The sequence below is a fragment of the Festucalex cinctus genome, chromosome 13 (genome assembly GCF_051991245.1).
Source record: "Festucalex cinctus isolate MCC-2025b chromosome 13, RoL_Fcin_1.0, whole genome shotgun sequence".
Classification (NCBI taxonomy): domain Eukaryota; kingdom Metazoa; phylum Chordata; class Actinopteri; order Syngnathiformes; family Syngnathidae; genus Festucalex; species Festucalex cinctus.
In genome coordinates, this window is record NC_135423.1 from 19,532,231 (window position 1) to 19,560,001 (window position 27,771).

Consider the following 27,771-nt stretch of genomic DNA (forward strand, 5'->3'; position numbering starts at 1 on the left):
CATTTTGGAAGTTCATCATAGAGTACAGTACAGCCACTTGACTGAAATAGATGTTTTTCACTCCGTGCCCACAACCCCCCCCCCCCCCCCAAAAAAAAAAACCCACAAAAAAACAAAAACAAAAAAAAACCTCAAGACAAAAATAATTCCTAACTCAACCCATATTTTCCTGTATCAAAGGAGAAATCTAACTTGATATGTGCAAAATGTGATTTTAAATGAAAATGTGTTTTTTTGCTTGTATTGTGGATAGCAAATTGAGGATTCGTGCACGTTAAAATAAATAAATAATGCAACACCATTACAAATGAACTTTTTTTTTTTTATAGATATAGATATATGTATTTATATAAACAGCACATTTTCATACATCAATATAAATCAATGATTTGGTCAATTCTTAAAACTCATTTTAGTATATATATACACTTTATATATACACAAATTAACTTAACTTAAAACTGCCCGATGCAAGTGGTTGTCAGTTTGTGCGCCATCCCGGCATGGATGTGGACAACATTGTGAGCCAGGTCTGTTTCGTGCGGGCGTGGCCTGGCAGAGAGCACTGCATCATTCTTTCTCCTGAGAGAACATGCAATATTTGTCCGGTTGACCTAAAAGTATTCTGCACAAATAATCCATGTCGATGGCAGTCCGCTTTGGCTTTCCCAAGCAACAATTCTGTTATAACAAACCTTGTATACAAATACTGATATGTGCAGAGTGGGTTTGCTGAAGGAAACAATATTCACAAAATTTTAGCGTAAAGGATGACTACTGCTTGCAAACCCAAACTTTTCAGCCAGATTGACGATCCATTCACAAGTTGAATGGGGAAGAGGGGGATCAACCTCTTCCTCTGCACTCACCATCACATTATTTTCTCACCATGCCAGTGTCGTGACTGTCACACCTCAAAGTGGTCAATTTGTGTCAACCTGCAATACAAATCTATACAAACATTGCGTTTTAAAGCTACCTGTGAAACAAAACAGTGAACTAGGTGCAAGCGTCATCAGTCGACCCTGAAGAAGAGCTGATATGAAGGAATGCTATAAGAAGGGATTCGTTGAAGAGCCTCCTGTTGGATATTGTGACGTTGGCCCCGCACCCTACAAAGCAAACATGCACACAAATCGATAAGTTAAATCGATGGTTAAAATAATACTGGTCTCGATCAAGAAATAAATAAGAATGACAAGTACTTTCCACATTTAATCAATCATTTCTAGATATGCAAAGACACATACATTCTTAGTTATAATATAGTAAGAGAATTTCTCTTCATAAGACTGTGGAGAATAAAGGTAATTCAGTTTTCCACTTTATGCTTAGGGTCATGGTCCAATTTGTGAGCACATCACATTAATGAGCCTCAAGTACTGTAAAGTCTGCTTACTATAGATTGCACCCTTCTAATTTTCTGTATGTAACCCTTGGAGGAAAAGAAAAAAAAAAAAAGTTTGGACAGCCCTGCTCTAAGGACTTACTTTCAAGAGCAATTTTCAAGATTTGGATGATTAGACATGACTGAAATCTAGTGAAATAGAAATGCTTAAATCAAAAATTTTGCTAGATTTTCTTTTATTTGTAATTTTTTTTGCAATATTAAAACAATAGAATATTTTGCAGTCCAGTACAACATAGAAAATACTGTTGTTGTTTTTTTTTAACAAGTCTTTTGCGATTGAAGTCATTTACGTTGAACATTGTACCTAATCCTAAACATACATATACGGTATTTAATACAGATAGACTGATTATTTTGACAAATATCGGCATCAGCTATTTTGAAGAATCGCACGGACAATAATAGATCCATTAAAAAAAAAAAATAAAAAAAAAAGTGTTCAGAGGAAGGGGGGGAAAAAAAACGGTATGTAATTATTTTAATTTTCATAGATTCTTCTGATCCTGGGAACTTTGCACCTTCTGTCTTTGTTTGAAATTAAAACTAGTACAATTTTAATACTTAGGAAACAATAGGGAGCTATTGACTTGAAGACATCCTACTGCCCCTGGAAGATTCCTGAACTTTTTGTTAGATTTGTAAAACATGTCTATCGAATAAGATTTTTCTTTTTAACTCCAATATTTTACAACCATTAAAGGTTCAATAAACGTATGCCAATATTTTCCCTTTTAGTGAAAATAAATATCAGCTCCAAATATCGGTTATCAGCGTCCTTTCGCTAGTCCTTAAACCTACAAAATTAACATCACGTATTTTCAAGCACCCTTGAGAGATCTGGATTATATGTGAGCATGAGCTGTTAACTGATACTTAAAGTGGAAATAAATGACGTGCATTTCCTTTCATGTTAAGTCACATTACAATTATCTTAAAGTGTTCGAGATGAAGCTGAGTCTTATAACATGAAAGACAAGTACTATTATTATGACTATGCGACAAGTTAAATTTAGACAAAACATAATGTAACACGGATTTGTCTCACTAACCAGAAAGGGGTTATTGGAAACCATTGGTCCAGCCATCGTCTGCCCAAAAGGAGTCACCACTGGCTTGCCTTGGCCAAAGACTGAAAATCCCCCACCTGCACAACAAGTACATATGATAGTTGTTGGATCCACTTTCTTCTTCTGAACCAAATGCAACCTTCAATGCATGCAAGTCTTTATCTTTAGTGACTCTTAAAACACCGATATCCACACTCGCACTCGCACACACCATTGAGTTGCTGGGGATACGCTGTAGGTTGCGAGTAGGGCACCTGGCCAGGAAAAGGCTGTTGAAAGGTTCCACTAAAGCTGGTTGGGAGATTGTAGGCTGCAGTGTTGCCAAAACCGGCAGGCATACTCATTGAAGCGGTGCCAAATGAGGCTGGAAAAAAATAAATAAATAGCAGGATAGCAGAAGGTTAAATACTGTAAGTTTATTTCACACTTTTGGACTCTGACAACACATTGTGCCATCAGGGAATGAAAGATCATTTTCCACTGCGAATATCTACACTGCTAGTTAGTTGATAGTTGTACATGCCAGAGCTGTGGACGTTGATGCCGCGCATCCTACGATGCACTACGTCAAACACAGCCAATGCCAATTTTGCAGGATAAAAAACATGTTGCTACTTTGACTAAAGTGGAGTTTTCCTGTATAGCAATGACTTAATATCAGGTGAGTCAATTAGTGGATCAGTTAGTTATGTAGATGTGGCTTTATTATATAGTTATGATTACTAAATGATGGTGAAAGACATGATCGGGCACTTGGCAGCTGAACCAGCAGATGCTTCCTACCACACGCAAAAACAAAAACAAAAAACAAACAAAAACAAACAAAAAAATAAAAAATAACAATAATAATATATATATATATATATATGGTTTTATAGATATTACCCAGTTGAACTTAACTGATCAACAATAGCAGCATAAACAAAATTTTCTACGGCACAAACGACAGCAGCCAAATCTGCAGATGCTAACATGCCTAATAACAAAAGTGTAAGACTTGCATGAAGCTGCAATCTTAAATGACATATTGATCACACAAAAATGAGAATAACAAATCCAGATTGCACAAATTTGTAGCCTTCCACTCTCCCTATATGCCGTTGCCGTCAGTTCAAAGTTGAAGTTGCACATCTCATTATGTCCTTTTCATCAAAGTGAGATGAATTCAATTGGACAAAATGTTGACGGGCAAATGCTAGTTTTAGCGCTGCTCTCCATTTTAAGTCCTTCATGTAGTGCCACTACTATCCTGCCAATGTGGTAGCGTATTTGAGAACAGTCACGTGACACCCGGCGCTCTATTGATGGATTTCCACTTTAAAACCCAGATACTACAATGTATTTCTCTATGGTCTGTATCTGAGATTTCCAGTTCACTGTACCAGCACAATTTAGGTGACATAAACCACTGCTGTCTGCACATTGGTTGAGCAGATTTGTCATGGCTGGATCCTGACTGAGTTCCAACTGTATGGTCACAAAGTGACTGACCTGCTGCTGCTGCTGCTGCTGCTGCAGCTGCTGCAGCGGAGGCTCTGCTGTTGTTCTGGAAAGGGTTGGTCGGTGCGTTTGCAACACCAGCAGCTGCAAAGGGATTGTTTGGCTGGGCTGCTAAGGAGAGGTTCAATCAGGACATATAAAAAGTAATATCAGGTCAACAAAATTGCATGGCAAAACCATTGCAAACAGAAACCTGAGAATACCCCTTTTCAACGCTGCTACACTTTCAAATTTCTGGAAATAGTAAGTATTGATGATCATCAATGCCCTTTCTTGGTGCTATATCAAGATGTATTAAAGAGTCCAAAACAACATTTTACATTCAGAATCAAGGTAAGGAGCAGGTGTTATCTCATAATAATGCACACTTGCAGTCCATATTTCCTTTATAATCAACACATTTGAATACTTAAGGATTTCAACAGCGAGGTTACTAAAGTTTCTTAAGTATACAAAAGCTTTCAATTGCAATTGTGACGTACCAAAATTTTTTTTGAAAAACATAAAAAAATAAAAATAATAAATGTATTTACTCACCACCATAAGTTTGAGCCATACCAGGGAGTGCTTGTTGTGCTTGGGTTGTGGATACTCCAGAAATCCTGTCCAAAAACAAATATAAAAAATAAGACTTTGAAGTAAAAATAAATAAATAAAAATAATAAATAAATAAATACTCACCCATGTGTGCTGCTGTTATTGTAAACACCAGAAGAGGGAGCTGAAGGGCCAAAAACTGTATCAAGTTCAACTAAAGCAGCATAGCGGTCCCCTGTTCCTTGTGCTGGTTGGTTTTGAGACACTGCAGAAACTGAACTCACCCCAGCAGGAATAGCGGCCCCTGGAACAGTAACACAAACAACAGCAGTGCTCAGTGGCCTCAACCAATCAAAAACTTCTTGCCATTTTGAATCTCAAGGTGAAAGGTCTGGAAATACCTGCCATTTATAAACACCAGAAGAAATGTAATATTTTTCCCCATCATCGAACGTCAGCTTTCCCATGTGAACTGAGTCCTTTAAACCACTGCACAACTTTTTAAAGCCCCTTGAGGCTGAGCCTTGTTGTTTGGGATTATCATAGACAAGGAACCAGAGAATAAACATGGTCCTCTTCAATGTCTAACTGGCATAGCTATAGATAATTATTAATGACTAAAACGTATCAGCCATGACTCGCCACCAAAATTATTTTAGTTGGGACATAAGCACTTTTTGCTCATACAAACAATTGCTAATTGAAACAAGTTAGCTCGATGAAACAGGCTCGGCAGGAGAGGTTTACCTTGCTCTGTTTTGCCAGAGCTAAACACGTTATCCAGGTCAGCAAGGGCTGCGTATTTATCGGCGGGGACACTAGTACTCTGTGCGGTGTCCCTGCCTGTTCCTGTGGAGTTACTCTGGGAGGACGAACTGAAGGATCCAAAGTCAGCACTACATGATTTGGGGAAGTTGTCAAAATTTGCAAAACTGGCATTTGCTAGTCCCCCTGAAGCACTACCTGCATGAAAGAGAGAGATTGTAGAGTCATAAGGGGACGTGGGTTGTTGGTGCTCGGTGACATACAAAAGCGAGAAGGTGACTCAACTAAAGTTGGGGAGGAGTCAGGCTTGGCTAAACAGTGTATTCTATACCGCATCCTCTGCACTCAGCTATGGGATGTGCAGAACAGCTCCTTTTCTGGGTTTAGCACAAATCAACAAGAGTTACAAACAAAACTAAAGTCCTCTGCTCTGTGCCAGTTCACAACACGTTTTGGATGTTTCATATGGCTGCCATTTGATGCAATGTCCACAGTAGTTCAGTCTAGGGACAACAATGTAGGCTCCAGCGATATTGGAAAATGTCATTTAACATTTACACACAGAGCTTGAAGCTAGAACATACAAATACAATTGCAAAGGAAAGTCTGTTAACCCTTTGGAATTGTCTTTATTTCTTGACAATTGGTCCTAAAATATTAAAGTGATCTTCATCTAAGTCTGGCCAAAATAATAGAAAAATAGCTCTCCAACTAATTCTACACGATTATACACCTCTCACAAAAAGTTGGCTGAAATCACCAAATAATGTAATGATTTTGTTTTATTGCTGAGACTTCGATTAAGAGGAGGTAACATTTTATGTTGGTGTTGACATCCAGCTGATGTGACAACACTGCATATTGGAGAATGACCGAGGCCAAACAGTGTGAGACTTACTGAATGCAACCAGGAGAGGAAGGGCAGTTGCAAACTCACATGTACTGCAGCTGGATGAGAGGACAGTGAATGCTGGCAGCCCCAAAAGCAGAAATTGATAGAAATCGAAAAGAAAATGAGGAAAATAAGTAACGGGCCAATGAGCTTTGTAAGTTGGAGAAGCAAACTGAACCAGAAGCACACACACAAAATATTGAGGTCAAAGCGAATAGAGTGCTACTGAAGGAAAACAGATTGTGCAATTTAGCCTAAAAAGGCATAAAAGATCACTTAAGTTTCGGTGTGGACCTCCCACTGCAAAAAATGACAAGTTTGGGATCTCCACGAAAGGTTGCTGTTTTGCATTAGGAGGTATAAACAGTCACTCATCAAGCACATGCATGAACAACAGGTGCTCCATGAAGTTGCTCATGATGTGCACTTTGTGCCCGTTAATGCAAATTGAAAGGCACTTGCACAATCTTATTATTGGAAAAAAATATTTATATTATTCTAAACACTATATGCTAATATTGAACTCCTTTGTCCATCCATTTATTATAGCTTGTCCACATTTGGGTCGCAGGTGAGCTGGAACCTATCTATCATAGTTTACTATGGGCAAAGGCTGACTACAAGCTAGACTGATTGCCATCACATCACAGGCACATATTCTGTGCAGTCGAGATGGCAAAAATCAGTATATAATTGATGTCTACTGAAATGCATTGGGGGGGAAATGCATACGTTTTTATTCAAACCTAATCAGCGCTTTGAAGAATGCTTTAACAGCCACTCTAGGTTTTCTATAAAAAAAAAAATGAGGCAGAAATAGGGGGAGAATCCTGGGACCAAAATAAAAATAAAAATAAATACTAAAAAAGTATTCGAAAATATTTGGGGAAAAAAATCTGCAAATATGCAAACCAATGAGGATATGGAGGGGTTGACAGTACACACATTCACACCAAAACAAAATTTAGAGTCTTCAATTAACCTAACATGCATGTTTTTGCATCCCCGCGACCCTTGCTGAGAAAACTGGATGGATCAATGTGGGGGGGGGGAAAAAGAAGCCAGTGCCAGGAGAAAACCCACACATTTAGGGGCATAACAAACCCTGTAACCCCAGAAAACCTTAAAGCAGACTTGCCAGTCACAAATCCAAAATGCTACTTTATTTCGATAATTATTTAAAAGATTCAGGACATGGCTTGAAACCTGCCAAAACTAAGATGATTTGATGAATTCTTAAAATGCATTCTAATCTTGAAGTCGAAGAAATAAGAAAAGTTATTAAATATTTTGAATACTGTACACACATATTGCTTTAAGTCAAGTGTTGAATGGAATTATATCAAACAAAATACCAAAGGTATTACTATAATACTGTGTCTAGTGAAGGCAATTTGCTCTACCTGTGCTTGAGGCTGGGAATGGAGCGTGGGGTGCTGAAGGGAAACCACACACAGACCCAGGAGTGCTCACGAACGCATCGAAATTAGCAAAGTCTGCATTTGAGTTGGCATTCTGTGTTGCTGGAGGAGGGAATCGTGACGATGATGTTCACACAGGCAGACCAACAAAGACAATGAGAGAAGAATGACATTAAACATAAAGGACATAGATGTGACTGGGGGAAGAAAAAAAAAAAAAAAAAAAAAGACGACATAGGATTATGGGATAAATGTGACATAATCAAGGATGGGATGACATGTGATCTTTAAGGTAGAGCAGCATTAAAACCTGAGAATTTAGTATGATAACAAAACTATTTTCATGGTTTCTGGAACAGCATTCCTGCTAAGAGGTTTCTACATTTTATTTAAGACACAATTACGTCTCCCTCTTACTTGTGTGACTGTTGAAATGTGCAAAGTTTGCAAAACTTGAGCCGGCGCCTGCACTCATTTTTGGTGGGGCGGCAAAGATGTCGCCACCCAGGTCACTGAGGAGGTCAAACTGCTTGTCATGCTGTTGATGTGTTTGGCCACGGCTGGTCACCGGAGACTGGAAGAGACAAAAGACCTAATTGTAAACACACCTGCTTTACGGAAAGTGGTAAGCGTGTACCAAATAATGCACTAAACATTCAGGTAAACCTGCAACCAATGAAATCCAATAACAGTGTATCAAGAAGTCACCCTTTACAAGAGACGGAAACAATTTTGATTGACACTGAACAAAGGGCAATATTTAACAATTATTGTTGTGTGGAACTATATTGTTGAGTGGCTTCAATATTTTGTCTCTATCATGTAGAAGGATAGGTCACTAAAAATCTCACCAAAAAAATTCATATATCCAGTCTAATTTATACCGACCGCAGGAGTGTCAGTTTACGCTTGTGTACATCTGTGCATACTTTAAGAATCTTACCTGATTAGGTGGGGTGTTCTTGTTGAGATGGAGCGTCAGAGCTGACTCTCCGAGGAGGGATTTAAGAGGTCGAACCTCTGGTGTGCTGCTGGTGCTGCTGTTTGAGGAGCCAGAGATAGACGCGTGTACAGATGCCACCGCCTTGGCCTGATCAGGCGGTACATACCTGGGAAGCAAAGGAAACAACAAACCAACCAGTATTAGCATTTGTGTTTTTTTCTCCAAATTTAAATTGCATTATTGTTGCCACTTTCAGCTTGTATCATCAGGGATCACAGTGAACCAAGTGTAATGACTTGTTTGGTACAGTTTTGACGTCGAATGCCCTTCCTGATGGAACACAACCATTTATTTATTTAACTGCATTTGGGACCTGCTGTGACTTTTGGCAAGGCAAGATAGCATGTACCATACACTTCCAGTGCCCTAAACCTTATTTTTATTAATTCAGATGCGAATCTGAAAGGTTCCTTGTTATTCAAGAATTTAACTTTCAAGAAGTATCTTACCATCTCTTCTTCTCATATTTTTCTTGAAGAAACTCCTTGACTTTCTGTGGTTCTCTGAAATCTGGTGTTGATGAGCTTTTCCCATCATGAAGGCCTAGCCAGATCTGTCTACATACCTGAAACGCACGCAATAAGAAAACAAATTAATTTTTACACACATTTTTTTGTTTAGCTTGACTTTTAACACATGATACCAAAGGGGACATGTTAAACCACTTAGTTTTTAATTACTTGTATAAAAATTAAAGGAGTATTTTGTCTAAAGGTTGAAATAAATCAAGTTATTTATTTATTTATTTATTATTTATTTATTTATTTCAAATGTGCTGTAAGCATTGAGTGGACCCTAAACGTCCACCCCACTGTCAAACCATAAGTTGTTTACATGGTAACCTCCCCCAGAGAGTTTTTTTCCACCCATGACCTGGTAACTAGGCTGGGCAAGAATCCAGGGTCACGATGAATCAACAGAAGGGGTCACGGCCAAATGATAAGCAAAACTGCCTTGTGTTTAATTGGAGGCACAAACAGGCGTTAGCCAATAGTGTTGTTAACTGATGAGTGGTGCCTATTCGATTGCTCAGTCAAGATAGAGGGAATTTGTTTTCTGCAATGTCTCAACTGCATGCACCACCAAGACAGTTCCTGATGGGGTTAATGTACAAAATATGCACTTGTCCGGCTACGGTAGTTGTGTAGGACTTAAAATACCCTTAGCTTGGAATTATTTACCTAATGTCATGACATCAGGTTCATAGAGTTCATGCGTATGCCTTCAGAATTAGTGTCTTACTGTAAATCAAGCAATTCATGTCATATTTTAACATCACATACAAAAAAGAAAACACTTTTGTCATATACTGTATTTTGATGCACCCACATGGACACACCACTGCAATCTATGCCAAGTGTCTCTATGGACAGACAGAAGGCCAACTGAAGGCTAGAGTATTTATAAAACCGCTCTGAGGATTTATGACTCTGCTTTAACCTTGAGCCTGTTGCTTTGTTACAGATTTAAATAGACGCCACCTCCTAAGTGGCGATGCTATATTTTTTACTCTGTTCCAAAAATTACTGCTGAATAATGATATAGTTTAGTCCATCCGGTCTATCAGTAATCTGAATATGGGTAAAGATAAAGAGATTCAAATGATTAACTGAAAATGCAAAACCTATTTAGCTCTCATGGCGATTGCACTGTGAAATATTTTTTTTGTCTGATTCATTAAACTTTGGAACTCGATTTGTATAATGGTCCATTACACTATTTGGAAATAAATAGATAACTTAAAAAAGAAAAAATGCAATTAATTATAAATAAAGATTTCTGCACATAAAAATGATCACCATTAATTGCCCTCTTTTCGAGTCACAGGAAAGATCTGTTCTCAAAAAGAAATCAAACTTAATTTCAAGTAAAATTTTGAAATGATTGAGAGGTGATGCTCGGTGGCATATGACAAGTTGGGCCAAACCATTCCGCTATGTGTAGACTCAGTTTTCGCAGCAGTGTTAAGCAATGCTGTGGTCCACATCTGTTTTTTTTTTTGTTTTTTTCCCTCTTTCTAAATGCAACACACACGCACACTTTTCTGGGAAGCAGGTGGATCGAAGTACGGGGATATCATTTCCCTTTGCGCCACCTCACCTGCTCCCATTTTTAATGCACCCCTGCCCAACCCCCCCACCACCACCACTATACACACACACACACACATGCACACACACAGAAATAGTCACGTGACGTCCGGCTCTCTAGTCTGCACCGTTTTAAAGGGACTGTGTTTACCTTTCATGTAGTGTATGTGTCTCTTAGGAGCAGTGTAAAATTAGAGTGGTTAAAATGTTTGTGTTTTTGTGTGTGTTTTGTGTGTTGTTGTTTTTTTTAACTTTGACAGCCAAAGCCTACCTCATTGCCATTTTTCTGTAGAAATTCTATTTCCTGTTGTGTGAAGGTCGTCATAGAGATGGACTTGACTCTATTGGGTGGATTCAGTCCTCGTCTGTGAATGAAAAAAAATAAAAAAAATAGCAGACATCCATTTTATTGAAATACTGTTTACAAATTCTAGATATTAGTAAAATTAGTTATCTTCAGGGATCTGTGAGTCTTTTACAAATTATTGACCAATCTAAAGTGCTGAAAATGGCTTGCACTCTTTGATGATGCAGCAAACATGCCGATTTTGGGGTCTTCTGAAAAATTTTGGAGGTACAATGTTTCAACCAGACACCAGCGATAAACGCCTAAATACATTTAAATATTGATCTCTTAAACCAAAGCAGTTAGCCCAACATGATTGGAATAATTCATTGACAGTCTCAGTAAGTATTATCTGGACAATAAGTTGATCACCATTAACAGTGCAGCTGAAATGCACTTATCACATTGAGAGGCTTCCATATTGTCCCACTCCTGTATTAAAACTAACTAAAATGTAATGGAAAGTACAGCAGCCAGGGCAAATACAGCTCATTTGCATACTGTTACTGCTACAGGGTGAGAAAATCTGGCAAATTTACACTAAAGAGGCTTTGCAGTTTTCACCATCCCTTACTTTCCTGTTCAATGTGTGCCGACTAATTACAGACTTGTTAAATAATAAATACATAAATAAACAAACAAACAAATAAATAAATAAATGAATAAATAGTTTTCCTGATGTAAACTACTCATTTCCAATCCATGAAATTATCGCTGTTTTTATGAGAGGTTTGCTTGTTCCCCGTTTTTTGATCTGTCCAAAAAAAAAATCACATCACTTCGATGCTTGGCATAGCAGATTTGCAAGAGGGCACAATACTCGTATTCATGTAAATCTAACTTCCGTACAACGGTAATACATAGGTCAAGTGGGGTTACTTCCTGCCAAGTACAAATCTCTGAAAGAGATATTCTAAATAAGAGTTCCTCAAGGGAAAGCCTCCACCTTCATAAGGAATGTGTTTACGTAATGGATTCCAGCTCCACCTATTGAGCAACCACAATTTTATTTTGGAGTAAGAGATGATCCGTGATACCTTTTTAATAAATCTTAACAAGTAAACAATGTTTCCCAACAATACGGTACTAAATAAGGGTCACTTGACCAAAAACACAATTTGTTTCAACTGTTTCACTTCTGTAATAATAAGAGCAAGAAGACCAATCACCAGATTGTGGGGCGGGCTTGAAGTGAGGTCCGCCTCTGTAGCTGCTCAAAGTTACAGTATACAGTATGTTAAGACTGCAGACAACAGATCAAGTTGGAGCATGCACAATGCCAACTCTTTTGCAAGTCTCGACGAGAAAACAACATATCTCCACCACTTCCTGTTACACATTCACATCACATGCTGGTTACAACACAGAAAGCTATTCTGCCTCTTGTCTTACAATCAGATCAGGCTTCATACAATCAGTGGACAGTGTGCTGTGTACATAACTTCTGACACTCAAATAAAATGTACAATTCAAAATTATTATAGAATTTCCTTTCCTGACATTTTTTTTGGTCAACTAAGCTTTATAGACCATTTAATTCCATTTGTATGACTATGAATAATGTTAAGCATTACTTAAAAAGTCCCTGCACAATTCTTAAGTAGTTTAAGCTAACAATTGTAACCCTTAAAGCATGGAATGGCTAAATTGTATTTCCATTGGTTCCTATGTGGAAATCTCTTTAAAATCCAAACAATTAAGAGATACACTATCTTCACGTAAGATATTTTACACCACATGATTTTAAGCTAGACGATGACGATGAGAAACAAAACTAAAACATCGTGGTACAGTTTTTAACACAATTGGAAGACCTGATGAGATCACTGCATGCGAGAATATTTCCATGGTCAAATTCAAATCAGGGGTAACTCAAAAAAAAGGAAGACAAATATTGTCAAACAATACTAATGATCATTTCATTAATCCATTCTCTGACGTGCCTGTCCTCACTCAGGTTGTGAGTGTGCTGTAGCCTATCCCAACTTACATGATTGGGCGAGAGGCGGGGTACACCCTGAACTGGTCACCAGACAATTGCAGAATAGTGTTAACTTGTAGCAACAATTAATTAATTAATTGTATAGGAGATTCTCTACCTGTGAGCACTGTAAACTCCTGCTTTTCTGTCACACTGACTAAGCGTAGCAATGTTTTGTGAAGGAGTTGCAATAGTCTTCACTGCGGACTCCGCAGGTCTGTGTAAATATGCAGTTACTTACTCTTGTCATTGCTGACAGCTTTTCTTTTCTCTAGTCAAGTTTACTACAAACTAGCTGGAGGCAATAACAGCTTTGCTCTACAACAATTTTTTTTAAAGTGTTTGATAAAAAAACAAAAAAAAAAAACAAAGACTGAATCAAAATCCTGATTGTGACTATGTAGTCATTTTGTTTTGCCTCGTGACCAACACAGTCAACAACCCATTGACCACATTTTGTCTGCTCAATTAACCAATTTGCACACCCTTCCCCGTTAACTTGTGTTTATTATTAGTATCAAATCACTAACACCATTAAAAATAGAAATTACATTAAAACACTAGTTATTTTAATATAATGTGGTTGTTTTTATCATGCAGCATCATCAGCTGGGCGAAACCATCATTACATCGACCCATCCACCACATTTTCGGCGAATGCTTTGCCTTATGACGCGGAGGCTTAATAAAAATAATAATAATAATATATTTTTTTTAAACTACACGGTCTGAGCACCAACTAAAGTAGATTTACGTCCATCCTGATCGATCCAGGTCAGTACAGACAGTCCTTCTCAGTCCGTGTATTGTTACGAAGCTTCATGTCATAAAACACTCCGTGAAAGGTGGGCATCCATCAAACTGCCAATTTTTTTTTTAAACTCATTCACTGCCTTTGACAAGTATACTTGTCAATTATATTTTTTAGAGCGGGGATAGATGGGGGAGAATCTGATTATGCTCCACTGTAAATGTCAAACTTGGAAACAACTTTACTGACGCCCAACCACCTGTAGATGACATCATTGCCCCAATTTATATGAAATAAACACAGTTTCAAAGTCCATGGGAGAAATGGCTGTATTTTGGCAAACCTACATTTTTCTACTGTCAATTATAAAAGAACGGGACGAGGCAAAAATTAGGGAGTCGATTCTATCATTTGGTAGATTCGGCTTATATACAATTATTGAACGTATTATCACGTGGGTATTGAAAATTTTGAAATGTTCTAAAATGGCTGGCAGTGAATTTAATGTTTATTAGTTTTTAGTTCCATTCACATATTGGGCGGCACAATGGTTGACGGGTTAGCACGTCCGCCTCCCAGTACTGAGGATTCAGGATCGAGTCCAGGCTCCGGCCTTCCTGGGTGGAGTTTGCATGTTCTCCCCGTGCCTGCGTGGATCTTCTCCGGGTACTCCGGTCTCCTCCCACATTCCAAAGACATGCATGGCAGGTTGATTGGGCGCTCCAAATTGTCCCTAGGTGTGCTTGTGTATGTGGATGGTTGTTCGTCTCTGTGTTCCCTGCGATTGGCTGGCGACCAGTTCAGGGTGTACCCTGCCTACTGCCCATAGCCAGCTGAGATAGGCTCCAGCCTCCAGCACCCCCGTTACCCTTGTGAGGAGCAAGCGGTTCAGAAAATGGATGGATTTACATTTTTTTTTTTTTTTAAACATCTTTTTTTTTAACATTTGTTTTTATGCAGTATTTTCTCATGTACAATCAATATTCAGCTAATTATAAGTTTTTATTGAGAATGATTCGCTATTATAGATTAAAATAAACCACTCTAAATATTTTATTAATGGAAAACATTTTGTCACTGCAAGAACGAATACGATACGAAGTGAAACAATCCTTGTGTAAATAATTATTCTACCCTGATGACACCCATTCCACCAAGAGGACGTCTACACTTCTGCTAGACGTGATCACAATAGTTACAGCCATAAACAACACATCCTTAGTAACAAGTGCAATCTGAATGTCAGTCGATGAACTCTTCACTAATCCCAAATCCCAGGCTACAGATGCTTGATTACACAACTGCACTATCAAGCTTTAACGCAAACACGCTCTACTGTATACGTGTTACCGTCAAACGACCCAAAATAGTTAGTCGTATCCTATACGTACGTGGACTACATTTGGAAAGCACAGTTAGTAGGTTTGACAAGCAACTGGTAGCAGGCGAGCAGTGTGTTGATTTGGTTTTTAAAAATGTCACTTCGTTCACGCGTCTGCCATGAGAAGCAAAAGTCAAACAGGACAACTGTCAGTCAGATCAACACTGACAATATCATGTCAACAAGTACATGTTATAACTCTCAGCAGCACCAATGTTGCTAGAGCAACCATCGTTAGCCAGTAGCTAGTAGGCTAACTGCTCGTGTCAACCATATGCATGGTTAAATAATCGAACATTGTGTGGCGCTCGCGCCAAGTCCATGCTACTAGAAGGTCCAGCGACTCGGTAACTTACAGGATGCCGGAGCAGGAGGTACACACGAAGGAGCCCACCGTCATGTTGGCGTAGGTTGGGCCGCGCTGATCACAGTCAAAGCACTTTCTGTTAGCAGGCAAACTCGTCATTTCCCTCAGCATCTTCAGGTGTTTCTCCTCTTGCTTTCGTTTCGCACTCGCCGCCATGATTGTGCCTATACAACGCGATTCGACTAAAAAGAAAGAGAAGGCGACCTGGTGTCTCAATACAAAGGTGTGTGCTTTATAAAGGTTGCCAACCTGTTTAGCAGTCAGACAGGATAGGACAGGGAGGAGGGAAGGTGGGTGGCTCCGTTGACAGAGCGGCCTCGCGACTCCTCGAGGAGTTTTGATGGTGCGTTTAAGGTATGCTGGGTAGTCGGAAAGCCACTGCAACGCCCCTTTGGTGCAGTTCTTCAATGCTAGGGAACGCCTATATCAGATGGGGTGGTTACAGCGGCTGCATTTGCTCGCTGAACTATCAATATTTGTGACGTGAGCAGTGCACTACGTACGTTCTTGTGTACTGTTAGTCATAGGCATTTTTTAAATGTTAATTGTTTTCTTCAATAGCTGTCTTTGACGGGGGGTTCCCCCAAAACACAGGAATAGTTTGACTCATACGAAATGCTGTTTCATTAAACGGATTTAATTTAAATGACGAACGATTTGGCCCGTCTCCTCACAGCCACCCTATGGGCCAGAGCGGAAGATAATTTCGAGATGTCCTGAAGAAAGAGAACGCAGCACGAGACGTCAAATCAGTTATACATACTGTAGTCTGAACAAGATAATTATGTCCATAAACTTCCGCATTCGTTACAGCGCATCTTAAAAAAATAATTATGCCAAACTGTTATTAAGGTTGCCGTGGGCATAATTTACTCAATGTCTATTACTGCATTTAGCAATTGCCATAGCCTTAGGCTCGTTTTATTAAAGGCGTTGTTTTTTTTTCTTCTTCTTTACAAGTCAGTACTTGAACGCATTCGCACAGCGGTAATGTACTCCTAAATGACAAATGACTTGCACTACATGTCTGCTTTCTTTTTTAATAAATAACTTCTTTTTAATAATGCCTGTTGGGTCGCTCGGTTCTCAAAATTTAAGATTCAGGAACCCTTTACAGGACATTATTATTTTTTATTTTTTACAAGGATCCCTCATAATCTTAACCCGTATAAACGGTACTATTTATTCCTTTTGAACGTTTCAAATTGAACATTCATCATCCGCTTAATAGAGAGGAACATACACAAAATATTTAAACATAATGGAATATACCAGTAAAACTAATTTGGGGAACTACGTAATTTTAATGTCCACCAACACTTGCTTGCCCCAAAAAAGTTTCTATTTGCAATACTGATATGTAAACTGTAAAGTTTTTCTTATAGTGCCATCTCCAAAAACCTGCTTGTGCAATTTCAAAATTATGTCATGCAAGAAAAACAGACAATAGTGTGTATGTACAGATTGCATACTTTATGCCTCATTGACATGACGGTCTTCATGATGATAATCACTTAAAGCAGAAATAGATCACACTTTTTTTTTTAATTCAAAGTGAATAGATAACTGACTAAAATTTCAAAATGTAAATTATACTTACACTGGATATTCAATACAAAGACAAGGCAGTTTTGTAACACTTATTGTTTTCTGTAAGTCACCCAGGGCAAGCAATGGATTTTCAATGTATTCTTAAAGCAAATACAAAACCTGGAACTTATAATCTGTTCTTGTTTAGATAGGCATTTAAGACCACAAATCAGACAATGATCCAGAAAAGTACATTATTTTGGTGATGCTAAGTAAAGATGTTCTCAAGTAGCAAAAAAAAACAAAAAACAAGAACAAAAACAAAAAAAACCCAAATGTTCTTTTTTTAACTGCTGCTGGCTGTTTGAAGTAAAGGATGCTCATGCAGTGGCTGTGGACTAAAGTTGAAGGGTCTGCGGTTCTCATTGTAGCCATAGAGTTTTCGCAGGGCCACACGAGCTGCTTCCTCCTCCGCTGCAATAAGCGTCTCACCTGGACCCTGCGCCAGGAGCTTCTTGTCACTAAATTTATAAAATGGAAACAGAATAAATGAAATACAAATCATATACAATAAATATACATTAACTAACATACACATACCTGTACAAACCAACAAAATAGAGCGGCAGAACGGTGCTGGACCCAGCAGACCGGATGAGGCGGGGCTCTGGTAGGGGAACATTCCTCTTATTTAGTTCCTCCACCAGAAGTCCCATAGGATCTACCACTGTCCACATATCAAACAGTTCTTTTCCAATTAGCTGGGAAATTAGGAAATCCTGAGGTACAGAAGCATAAAGCATAAAATGCATAAATACGTCAGAACTAAACAAGAATATAAACACATCGTTTTCAAACAGACAACTGAGCTACACATCGGTCTATGACCTCATTATTTGAACTGATCAATCAATCAATCAACTCTCACCCTTAGGAAATATCCAGCGCGCTCTGTTCCACTATTGTCATGTAGTGCTCCAATCACTGCCATGAACGTAGAATAAAGCACATTGTCCGGCACGGGGAATTCTAAACTCAAGGTTAGATCCTCAATGCCAAGATTGCGAGCTACATCGCTCACTAGGGCTACACTTGTGAGGTGTCTCACAACACTTTCCACCCCTTGTGTTGGCAGGCTGGGAAAACGAGAACTGCACCAATCAGTGAGGAAGTTTTTTGTGAAGACATCTCCCTGTGCACTCAACTCAATATTATCATTCAGAGCAAGAGCTGCGACTTCAAAGTCCATGCCCAGCTCTTGTCTCCTTTTCAGCTCTGCCTGCAGGTAACAGGGATTTATGAAAGCTGTTTTCAGTTGCTCGAGGGAAAAGTTCTCATGGAGGCGGGTGCTGAAAGCCTGAATCTCAGCATGATAATCCCAATTAGATTTCTGGGATCTGAAAGAAATCAAATGTGTATCTGATTAGTGTTGTATTTTGAGAAACAAATCATGAGGATTTTTGTGGAATTGCTACAGACTTTAAACAAAATAAAATAAATAACGATCTAAATTAAGTACACTTATAGTAGGAGTAGTAAGTGACCCAATACAAGAACAAAAAGCTGTATATTACAAACTTAAATATAATGTTCAATTTGATTACCCCTATCAGAGGTAAACATTTAAATGTTATGTAGTTGAAGTTTACATTGCATGACGCTGAGTGACGTTTCTAAATGATGAAGAGGGCAATTAACACCTCATAATATTGCTAACATAATATTCCTCAAAATACATGTACACAATTTAAAAACGGTCATTCATATCTCTTGCAGTGACTTTCAATACATTTTGCGGATATATTGTACCTCATTTCAAGAACTCTACTACAGAACTAATTGTTATGAATGGGCACCAGCATTGCTAACTTGCTATCTGGGCTAGTAGGAAACCGCATTGCATGCTCACGGTTTTCAATGGAATATAATATTTTACGCACTACTTGCATTAGGAGTTAAATACACAAGCAACAACAACTAATCCAAATCATTAAATGTCCCTTGAGATGATATGTAACGAGGTTGTTTTAGATGATGTTAGCCTCACCTTGGTTTCGGAGGTGGAGGACCTTCAAGCTTTAGCTTTCTTGCCATAATATTTACGTAGGCCCTCATCCAACGCTTCATCCCTCGAACCTGCGTGGCTGTGACATTCCAACTCAAATGTTGGCAATATTTCCCAAACGTCAATGCGCCTCGATTAAAAATAACCCTTGACGCCATGCTTGCACTTTGACAGAAATGTACGTCGGCTAAACCAGTCCGACTGGAAACAAGTGACAATATCCGGTTATTGGGGCGTTACCATGGGAACCAAAACATCAACTAACACAGGAAGTCGTTTGCTGATTTAACTAAACGCGGTTACGAATTTCTTTTACTCTTTCGGTGTTTTGTCGGTTGGAAAGCAACTTAAGAATATCTTTCGGACCTCTACAATTACATATAAAGCGCCAGACACTTTTTACACAATGTTGGTTGCTGAGGTTAGTGAAACAAAACCTAATTGCACGTCAACAGCCATTCAAATTGAACTTGGAGACAGCGAAACATCTGCTGAAGTTGCCACAATACAGGATGGACGCGAAGAAAAGAAAGAACATGGAAAGAAGTCAGGGCCGCGGATGACAAAGTCATTTTTGAAAGACCACTGTAAGCAGTACAAACTCTACTCAACACCAAGCCTGAATGATACCTTATATTTGCATTTTAAAGGTTTTGCCAGCATTGAAAATTTGGAGGAGTACACTGGACTGAAGTGTCTTTGGCTAGAAAGCAATGGACTGCAACAGATTGATAATTTGAATGCACAGGTTAACCTTTGCTGTCTGTTTCTTCAGCAGAACCTCATCCGCAAATTGGAAAATCTTGAGCATCTGAAAAGCCTGAGCACCCTAAATGTTTCCAATAACTACATACAGGCCATTGAGAATATTTCCTGCCTTCCTAATCTTACTACTCTGCAGATTGCCCATAACAAACTGGAGGGAATTGGGGACATAGAGCACCTGAGTCAATGTCTATCCATCAGTGTGCTTGATCTGTCTCATAACCTATTAAATGATCCTGATATTCTTTCTGTGCTTGAAGCCATGCCAGAACTACGAGTCCTTAACTTGTTGGGAAATGAAGTTGTGACAAAGATCCCCAACTACAGAAAGACACTGATTGTCCGCCTCAAGCATCTTACCTTCCTCGATGACAGGCCTGTTTTCCCCAAAGACAAGGCGTGTGCAGAGGCTTGGGCACTTGGTGGAATAGAGGAGGAACGCAAGGAGAGAGATCAATGGAACACACGAGAAAGGAGAAAAATTCAGGAAGGCTTGGATGCTTTGGCAATGGTTCGAAAGAAAGCCCAGGAGAAACAACAAATGAAAGGGGACATTGACAGAGGTTAGCAGTTTTAATAGTCTGTTTGCACATATTTATTTATTCATCTTTCCACAGTTCACAAAAACAATAGCTTCTATTGCTTCATACATTTTTGTATGCTAACTTAGTCGTACATTAAAAAAAATAAAAAATAAAATAAAAAATCAAATTGTTGACATACAATAGATTGACTTTGGCATACAGCTAAAAGCCCCAAACCTTTGACATATGGTCATAATTCCCCAGTACAGTTTTCATAAAAAAATAAAATAAAAAAAAAGTTTGCAAGATAATACATCTTGTCACGAATCAACAAAACACACACGCACACAATATACTCGTAACTAGATAAAACATTTTCCCACAATGTGATATGATTATCTCTTAAAAGATAATTAGCAAAACTGTAACTCTGATTATTATCATTTTGTCAATATGTTATTCTATAAATGCACAACTGACATCACATTTGGCAAGGTGACGTCACATTACTAACGTAGTTTAACTGTGTGGTTTAGAAAAAACTAGGGGCAAACAACAGCCCTAACACGTAGCTTCTGCTTCAGAAAAGAGGTGAGCTGTGATTGGTCGTTACCTGATCCCCGAGCAACTGTAACGTCATATATAAATGAAAAATTCCTTGTGTTCATAATGAATAAAGATGTTACCCTTTCTGGTCAATTTCAGGTGAAACCAAGACTTTAATCAATCCAGAGGAACCACTTGTAGTATTTGTTCAGGACACCTTCGATGCCCATGAGGAGTTTACACAAAGCAAAGCAAAACAGTTGGACCACAAGAAATATGATGAGGAATTACACAAAGAAACACAAGAGGAAGATTATGGGGAAGACCCAGAGAGGGTGGTTCTAAGCAATGATGCAGGTCAAGAAGTGAACACTGCATGTCAATTACTTCCTTTGGAAAGAGTGACTTCTCCTGAATCATCACACGGTCCTGGCCCACTTGTGACCGAACTGGTGGATGCAGAGCAGTTGGAAACTATTCCACTAACAAGTCCACTACACATTGATGATCTGCCTGACCTGGAGGATCTGGAGCCAGATAATGTCTCAGAAATGTCTTCCAATATGATGGTGAGACCAAAAATAGAAGAAATCACAGGGGATGACAGTGAGGATGAACCAGTTGGGAAAGTTAACCCTTTTAGTGAAGATAATCCAGTGTGTTCAAGTGTTTGCAAGTCAACCAAAGCCCCTGATTCATCATCATTAATATATCCAGAAGATCTGGATGCTCCTGAACCAACTGCAACATTCAAAACAAGTCATTTATCCTTTAAACCACATTGCCTGATTGAGGAGCTTCAAAATTGATTATCTCTGATTGAGGACACAATCTGACTGGTTAACCTGTTTAGGTTGTTAAAAGTAGGATGTTCAACAGCTTAAATTCCTGCGGCAGCACTCATCGCTGTGTACTTGACTCATTTTTGTAACATTACATTAACCTTAGAAAAAATGGTGCATTGACAAACTTAATCAAAATCAATGGCCCACTTTTGTTAATGTAATTTGCATTACAATTTGTCATAGAAATGACTGTTCTTAAAAGTTAACTGAAGGTTTGTTAGCACCAGGGTTATAGTTTTTGAATTTTCATTTTAGTTTTAATTTCGTTTTGAGCTTTTTTTAGATTTTGCTATAATTATAGTTTGTTAGTTTTGTAAACATAAAATGTAGTTTCATTCTTCGTTTTTTATTTCATTAACAAAAATGTTTTTTGAATTTTACTTTGTTTCATTAGTTTTCGTTAACTAAAATAACCTTGGTTCGTAGATACTCATTTATATTGCGTCAAATACAAATATCCCTTTCAGTAAGGGATATAGTGGGACTGCTAAACTTTGATTACAATGACAATTGTCTACCAAATGAAAAAGACATGCTCTTGATTGCATAAACTTTGATTTAGATGTGGAGGCGTTCTCAGTTGAACCTCTGGGATCAGCTAGGGCAGGCTTCCTCACTCCTGGTCCTTGAGAGTCAAAGTCCTGCAGGCTTTACATGTTTCCATCCTCTTACACAGCTGATTCATACAATCAGCTCATCGGCAAGCTGCAGAAGCCTGATAACGATGCTGATCTTCAGAATCAGCTGTGTTGGAGGATAGAAACATCTAAAGCCTGCAGAACTCTGGCCCTCGGGGACCAGGAGTGAGGAAGGCTGAGCTAGGGGAGGGGTCATTGACTTTGGTGATAGGAAATTTCTATGTATGAAATTACAAACAGTCTCCTATTGTCTACTAAGCTTGTTAAATATATTTGAGTACAATCTTGGAATTCACTTAGCGCTATCAAATAGAATGTATATTTAGACTCACAAGACTATTTTAATAGCCTTCTTTGATGCTTGACTTCTCTAGTGAAACATGATTTCTTCAACAAAATGATCAACACTGACTCACCTTTACAGGCATCTTTCTTATATCCACTGTCTATAATACTCTACAATAAAAATGTAACATATTTACTATCACAGGTCCATTTTCTTCCTTTGGTAAACAGTGTTGTACTTTATTAATGACTTATTCCTTTCTAAAGCAATACATATTTACAACAAGTCATGCCTAGCATTGCTCAACATTTATATTTAGAAACATAATATAGCATGATACTCCTTTCTAAAGTGATACATATTTACAAGCCATGCTTAGCATTATTCAACATTTGTATTTAAAATCAAGTTGTGGCAAAGCAACAATAAGAACAGGAAAGTAAAAAAAAAAAAAAAAAAAACTGTCCATGTCTGTTTTAAATAAACCAAAGAAAACATGAGTGCATCGTGCAATAGGCGATGGTCTTGCTCAGATGGCAACAAGTGTAACATGTCACACAGCATAGGGATATTATCTTGTTTTGTGGGAATAAGAGCAATAGAGATGCACGTTAATGTCTTAACCACACCCACGTGTTGACGAGCCAGAAAGCTACAGTCACAGAGTACAGGATCATCTCCCGTTTTGCTCGCTCCTTATTCTCCTCTTCCAGAAGCTGAAGTCGTCGATTTAACTTGATAAGCTACAAATTTAAAGTACACATTTTTTTTTTGTTAATTTTGCAAGAACAGCTCGCTAAATACTGATGTTACGAAGAACCAACCTGTCGTCGAAGTGTTGCTGCATCTACAATAGTCATGTCGTCAGATGCCCCATCCAGAGAGGCTTCATATGTTGATAATGCCAACCTTAAACAACAATTGGCTATGTTAAAAAATGTTTTGAAATCATGTAAAATAGTCTTGCAATTGTATTTATTTAGTTCAAGACATGGATGGTGCATTGGATGAGAGGAATAGGGATGAAAGAATGGCTAAAAGGTGAGGAACAAGATGAGAAGTGAGTGCTACGTGATGTTACCTCGATTCATGCAGGGGGTTGGAGCTTGAAGCTGACCCCCCTCGCAGTGATGGTTTTCTACAGGGGTGAGGGGAATACAGGTTTGGGAAAAAGGGAAAAATAAGAGCTAGCACTTGCACAAAGCACTGTTCCACAAGCATGCAAAAATGAGGACACCCTTCCCTAACCTAAACACCCAAAAGGCTAAACCATCAATTGAAATGATTTGGCTTCAATTAAATGACTTTTCAAAATAGTCAAAAAATGTGTTTTTGTTTTGACAATTTGAAAAAACAGTACGCACTGCGCTGGCCTTCATTTTAGTTAAATCCATTTCACCTCGTGTAATCTGAAGTTCTGTCAAACCACTTTCCTTGTTTGGTAAGAGCCTGGTTTTGCTAAGGTAGGCTTTGAAATAAAATCCAGCCTATAAAAGCTTACCTAAGCCATTTGTTACCACTAATCCTTTGTGGGAATGAATTAATTTTTATACTAAAAAAATATAAACGCAATGAATGAGATGAACTCAAAGATCTAAAACTTTTTCCACATACACGATATCACCATGGCCACTTAAAGATGTAGTTTCGGCTTATTGTCTGGGGAATCGGAAGACCAGTCAGCTGACTGGGAGTGTCTTTTTATTGTGCACAGTCTAAGGCGCACCTGCACACTAATCATGGTGTCTAATCAGCATCTTGATATGTCACACGTGACGTGGGATGGATTATCTCAGCAAAGGAGAAGTGCTCAACATCAAAGATTTAGGCTGCTTTGTGAACAATATGTGAGAAATGGTGGTCAAAAACGGCAGCGGTTATTTTTCAGCCAAATGGCTTCCCAGTAGCTTGGAACTGTTGTCTGACCTTTACACCTTAATATATTGGTCCATTACAAAAATTTGTTTTAGTTTTATATATATTAAAAAAAATGCTATCCTATCTGGCTGATAGAAATGATATTGAGTGGGCTTGGCCGCTAGAAAAGACCGGCATCTAGTCTCCTTAATGGCCGAATGAGAGATTATGGCAATTGGGAGGTCACCTGCCAGGGGTTTCATCCAAGACCTCAAGGACCTTCTGGTAGGCCCGACGTGTAGTGCACTGGAGGAAAGATAAAACGCCACTAGTGCTGTACAGGTTGTGTTCTTCTTCAGCCACAGTGGGAGGGGAAGGGGGGTGATGAGTGGCTGGGGGGGATGCTGTTGCACTGCTTGGAGGCAACCATTTAGAGCAGCCAATTTAGAGAAAACAATAAGGAAAGAGGAAGAGAGAAGGGAACAGGGGAGGAGAGGGGAGAGAAATGAGGAAAAGGAACTATCCTCAAATTTGTCAGTTCTGCGGCGGTGTTAAGAAAAGCAACACTGCTAAATAGATTGAGAAGATAATGTGACATCCAAAGCACCAAACAAAAACAGCCAGGAGGATGGCATGCACATCAGAGGCCTCAACAAGGCAAATTATTTTAAGTTCAATTACAAGCTCTCACATTAATTTGTTTTTAAAGTGTCAAGGTTTATCGTAAATGTCCATGAGTTCCAATGTAGCAACTGCACAGAAAATGAAAAGCAGAAAATAATAAAATAAATCGATATGAGTTAGGAGAAGGGGACTACAGCAAGTATAGGAAAGTCATATTCATATTGATTTTTTCTTTTAAAGTACAGTAATAGGAAACTTTCCTTCCCTATTTCAAATGTTCTACAATTTGAAAATCTATTAACGAATTTGATTGTTATTTAACCATTAATCCAAATTAAATAGTTGATATACAACCAATTTTAATGGATTATTGAAAAAAATGACACCCCCCCCCCCCCAAAAAAAAAAACAAAAAACAAAAAGATGCTTATAATAGAGACGTCTCTATCACAAAAAAGGGGAAAGATGAAAGTAGAACGAAGCAGGAAAAAGATGCAACATGCAAGGACATAGTACCAATGTCTGAACAAATACTTACGCTGAATCGTTATGCATCAGTTGACTGCTATGACGGACGGCTGCATTCTCACTAGCTGAGCGTTCTCGTCTCGATCGCCCTTGGGGCCGCAGCTAAAACAAACAATGCCAATTGTCAATGACTAATTAGGATTTACTGTAAGTCAGTTTTATTTTTCTTAATAGATTCTCCCATACTGTAATGGAACAGGATTGATTGCTCCGTCACTTACCACGGCCTCACTTTCAGGAGTTGCTCGATGCTCCTCCAGGAAGTCAAGAGGTCGCTCACTGAGTGTAAGTACTCTCGGTGGGGTCTTCAGGGACAAGGCTTCTATCGGTGTTGACTGGATTAAATCAAGGTCTCTCGGCCTTGAAAATTGGTTGTCATCATCACCTGAGGTAAGAAGATATTATAGTATGTTATTTAGGCCATATGCCTCCCAGAGTTTGTGCCTTCATTACAGCCGCACAAGCTTACAGTACCAAACTTAGTCATTATTCTTATTCTAAGTTTAAAAAAAAAAAAGAAAAGAAAAAAAAAGTCAATTACGTAGCACGGAGGAATAGCTAGTATGTACTACAAATAACCCTGAAATTGCGGACCCTCCAAGCTTTTGGCTAGCAGCATGGTATAGGACATTATTTCATTGATGGCAGAAAATGCACAACTATAAATTACCTACAATTCAGTTATTAGTGTGGTCCATAACATGGCAATCAATAGGCAAAAAAAAAAAAACAACAAAAAAAACAACAACAAAAAAACAAGGAAACATTGATTCCATAAACCAAACGTAAAAATATATTTTTCAACATGCTGCATCTGGTACATGTCAAAAGCTCTACCACAGCTACAAAGCCACCAATTAAGAGAAGGCCTTGGATGTATTAGCAAGGACGCAGACAAGTACCGGTATACAGACCTGAGACAACAATTCTTTCCGGGACCTGCATTATGACACTGCGAGGAAGCTGCTGTGAACCAACGCTGGAGTCCTGCTGGGCTTGTGGTGCCACTTTAAGCATCTCAGGTATGCGCATCCTTTGGCTGATCCCCTCTGTGTACTCGAGGTCATAGTGGATGCGGTTTATTTCTGCCATCTCGGCAATGGGAGAGGGAAATGTTGCGCCACTCATTTGGCTGTGCAGAAATAAAAGGAAACTTTTCACTGACCCATCATTAGTTATACACTTAGCAGTCAATACTGACTGCATAGTAATTGACTCACTACAACATACTAATATTAACATTCTGTGATTCTGATGTCTTTGGAAGCCATTTAAAATGTATGATGTAAAAACAAATCACATGATTAAAACAGTCCCCCCCTGATAAGAGTACAATGGAGCCGGATCAGCTGATTATTTCAGAACATTGCACGGACACAAAGGACAAACTCGATGCAACTATTAGTTATTAATAAATGGCCAAAGAAAATGTTCGATTAGGAGATCGAGTCAATCACAATAACGACATATATTATTTTACAGGGCTCTTATAATCCAAGTAAAACGAGGCATGTTTCTTCTCATTAGCATCGGCTGCTCCATAGCGGTCACCCTCAAACTTGTTGAAACTACCATTCGCAATTATGTACATAAAAATACGATTGGATTGGCGTGTTGTGTCCTGGTTTAATTAAAGTTTCTAATATCTGACATTTAAAAAAAACTGGCAAATATAACTGTGGGTTTATGACGCTAATCAGCTAGCATTAGCAACATGGAAGCGGAGAGTCCAAACCTGTTTCTTACCCTTTACTCTTTTACTAAAGGTAGGTATCTCCCCGAAATGTTTTCTAAACAAGAAGTTCAATCTTGACTCGCGAGAAGACCTTTATATTGAGCCCCAAACAGGTGGAAGTAAAATTCCAAAAGGCGGGAGTTGTCAGACAGTATGCCGCAACCAAGGAGGAACTTCTCTCATTGTACTGCGTGCTCTGTAGGACAGGAAGGTCCGAATCGTCATGGGAAGTGACGTCACTGAACGACCGCTCAAATTAAAGCTATAAAGCTTGTACGAACAAAGTTGTACGTGCAAACTAATTTACTATGCCACA

The 27,771-nt window shown here is 38.7% G+C and overlaps 4 protein-coding genes across 16 annotated transcripts; 1 reads left to right on the forward strand and 3 right to left on the reverse strand.

Annotated features, from left to right (window-relative positions):
• Positions 1 to 308: 308 nt before the first annotated feature.
• On the reverse strand, positions 309 to 15,912 carry agfg1a (ArfGAP with FG repeats 1a). Of its 6 annotated transcripts, XM_077540622.1 has the most exons (14): positions 15,762 to 15,912; positions 15,502 to 15,694; positions 10,958 to 11,051; positions 9,046 to 9,161; positions 8,537 to 8,702; positions 8,011 to 8,167; positions 7,576 to 7,695; positions 5,263 to 5,478; positions 4,660 to 4,819; positions 4,516 to 4,580; positions 3,970 to 4,089; positions 2,690 to 2,842; positions 2,461 to 2,555; positions 309 to 1,112 (listed from the first exon to the last, which is right to left on the reverse strand). In XM_077540622.1, the coding sequence occupies exons 2-14, from the start codon at positions 15,666 to 15,668 to the stop codon at positions 1,053 to 1,055; spliced, it is 1,689 nt and encodes a 562-aa protein (XP_077396748.1). In that variant the 5' UTR covers positions 15,669 to 15,694; positions 15,762 to 15,912; the 3' UTR covers positions 309 to 1,052. The 6 variants fall into 6 exon arrangements, with proteins under 6 accessions (XP_077396748.1, XP_077396750.1, XP_077396747.1 ...); XM_077540624.1 differs by having other exon boundaries at positions 310 to 1,112; positions 3,970 to 4,086; positions 15,502 to 15,906; XM_077540621.1 differs by having other exon boundaries at positions 310 to 1,112; positions 15,502 to 15,906.
• On the forward strand, positions 15,645 to 22,909 carry LOC144032992 (dynein axonemal assembly factor 1-like). Of its 6 annotated transcripts, none has more exons than XM_077540633.1 (3): positions 15,645 to 15,735; positions 20,133 to 20,435; positions 21,102 to 22,909. In XM_077540633.1, the coding sequence occupies exons 2-3, from the start codon at positions 20,135 to 20,137 to the stop codon at positions 21,749 to 21,751; spliced, it is 951 nt and encodes a 316-aa protein (XP_077396759.1). In that variant the 5' UTR covers positions 15,645 to 15,735; positions 20,133 to 20,134; the 3' UTR covers positions 21,752 to 22,909. The 6 variants fall into 6 exon arrangements, with proteins under 6 accessions (XP_077396759.1, XP_077396758.1, XP_077396754.1 ...); XM_077540632.1 differs by lacking the exon at positions 15,645 to 15,735 and adding an exon at positions 18,188 to 18,327; XM_077540629.1 differs by lacking the exon at positions 15,645 to 15,735 and adding an exon at positions 18,938 to 19,694.
• Positions 16,967 to 19,341, reverse strand: mrpl44 (mitochondrial ribosomal protein L44). The gene is made up of 4 exons (XM_077540634.1): positions 19,090 to 19,341; positions 17,971 to 18,439; positions 17,643 to 17,821; positions 16,967 to 17,563 (listed from the first exon to the last, which is right to left on the reverse strand). The coding sequence occupies exons 1-4, from the start codon at positions 19,263 to 19,265 to the stop codon at positions 17,389 to 17,391; spliced, it is 999 nt and encodes a 332-aa protein (XP_077396760.1). The 5' UTR covers positions 19,266 to 19,341; the 3' UTR covers positions 16,967 to 17,388.
• On the reverse strand, positions 22,838 to 27,672 carry mffa (mitochondrial fission factor a). 3 transcript variants are annotated; one of them, XM_077540635.1, is made up of 8 exons: positions 27,467 to 27,672; positions 26,635 to 26,852; positions 25,942 to 26,105; positions 25,731 to 25,822; positions 24,816 to 24,980; positions 23,793 to 23,849; positions 23,536 to 23,620; positions 22,838 to 23,454 (listed from the first exon to the last, which is right to left on the reverse strand). In XM_077540635.1, exons 2-8 carry the CDS (start codon positions 26,846 to 26,848, stop codon positions 23,323 to 23,325), a joined length of 909 nt encoding a protein of 302 aa, XP_077396761.1. In that variant the 5' UTR covers positions 26,849 to 26,852; positions 27,467 to 27,672; the 3' UTR covers positions 22,838 to 23,322. The 3 variants fall into 3 exon arrangements, with proteins under 3 accessions (XP_077396761.1, XP_077396762.1, XP_077396763.1); XM_077540636.1 differs by lacking the exon at positions 24,816 to 24,980; XM_077540637.1 differs by lacking the exons at positions 23,793 to 23,849; positions 24,816 to 24,980.
• Positions 27,673 to 27,771: the final 99 nt, after the last annotated feature.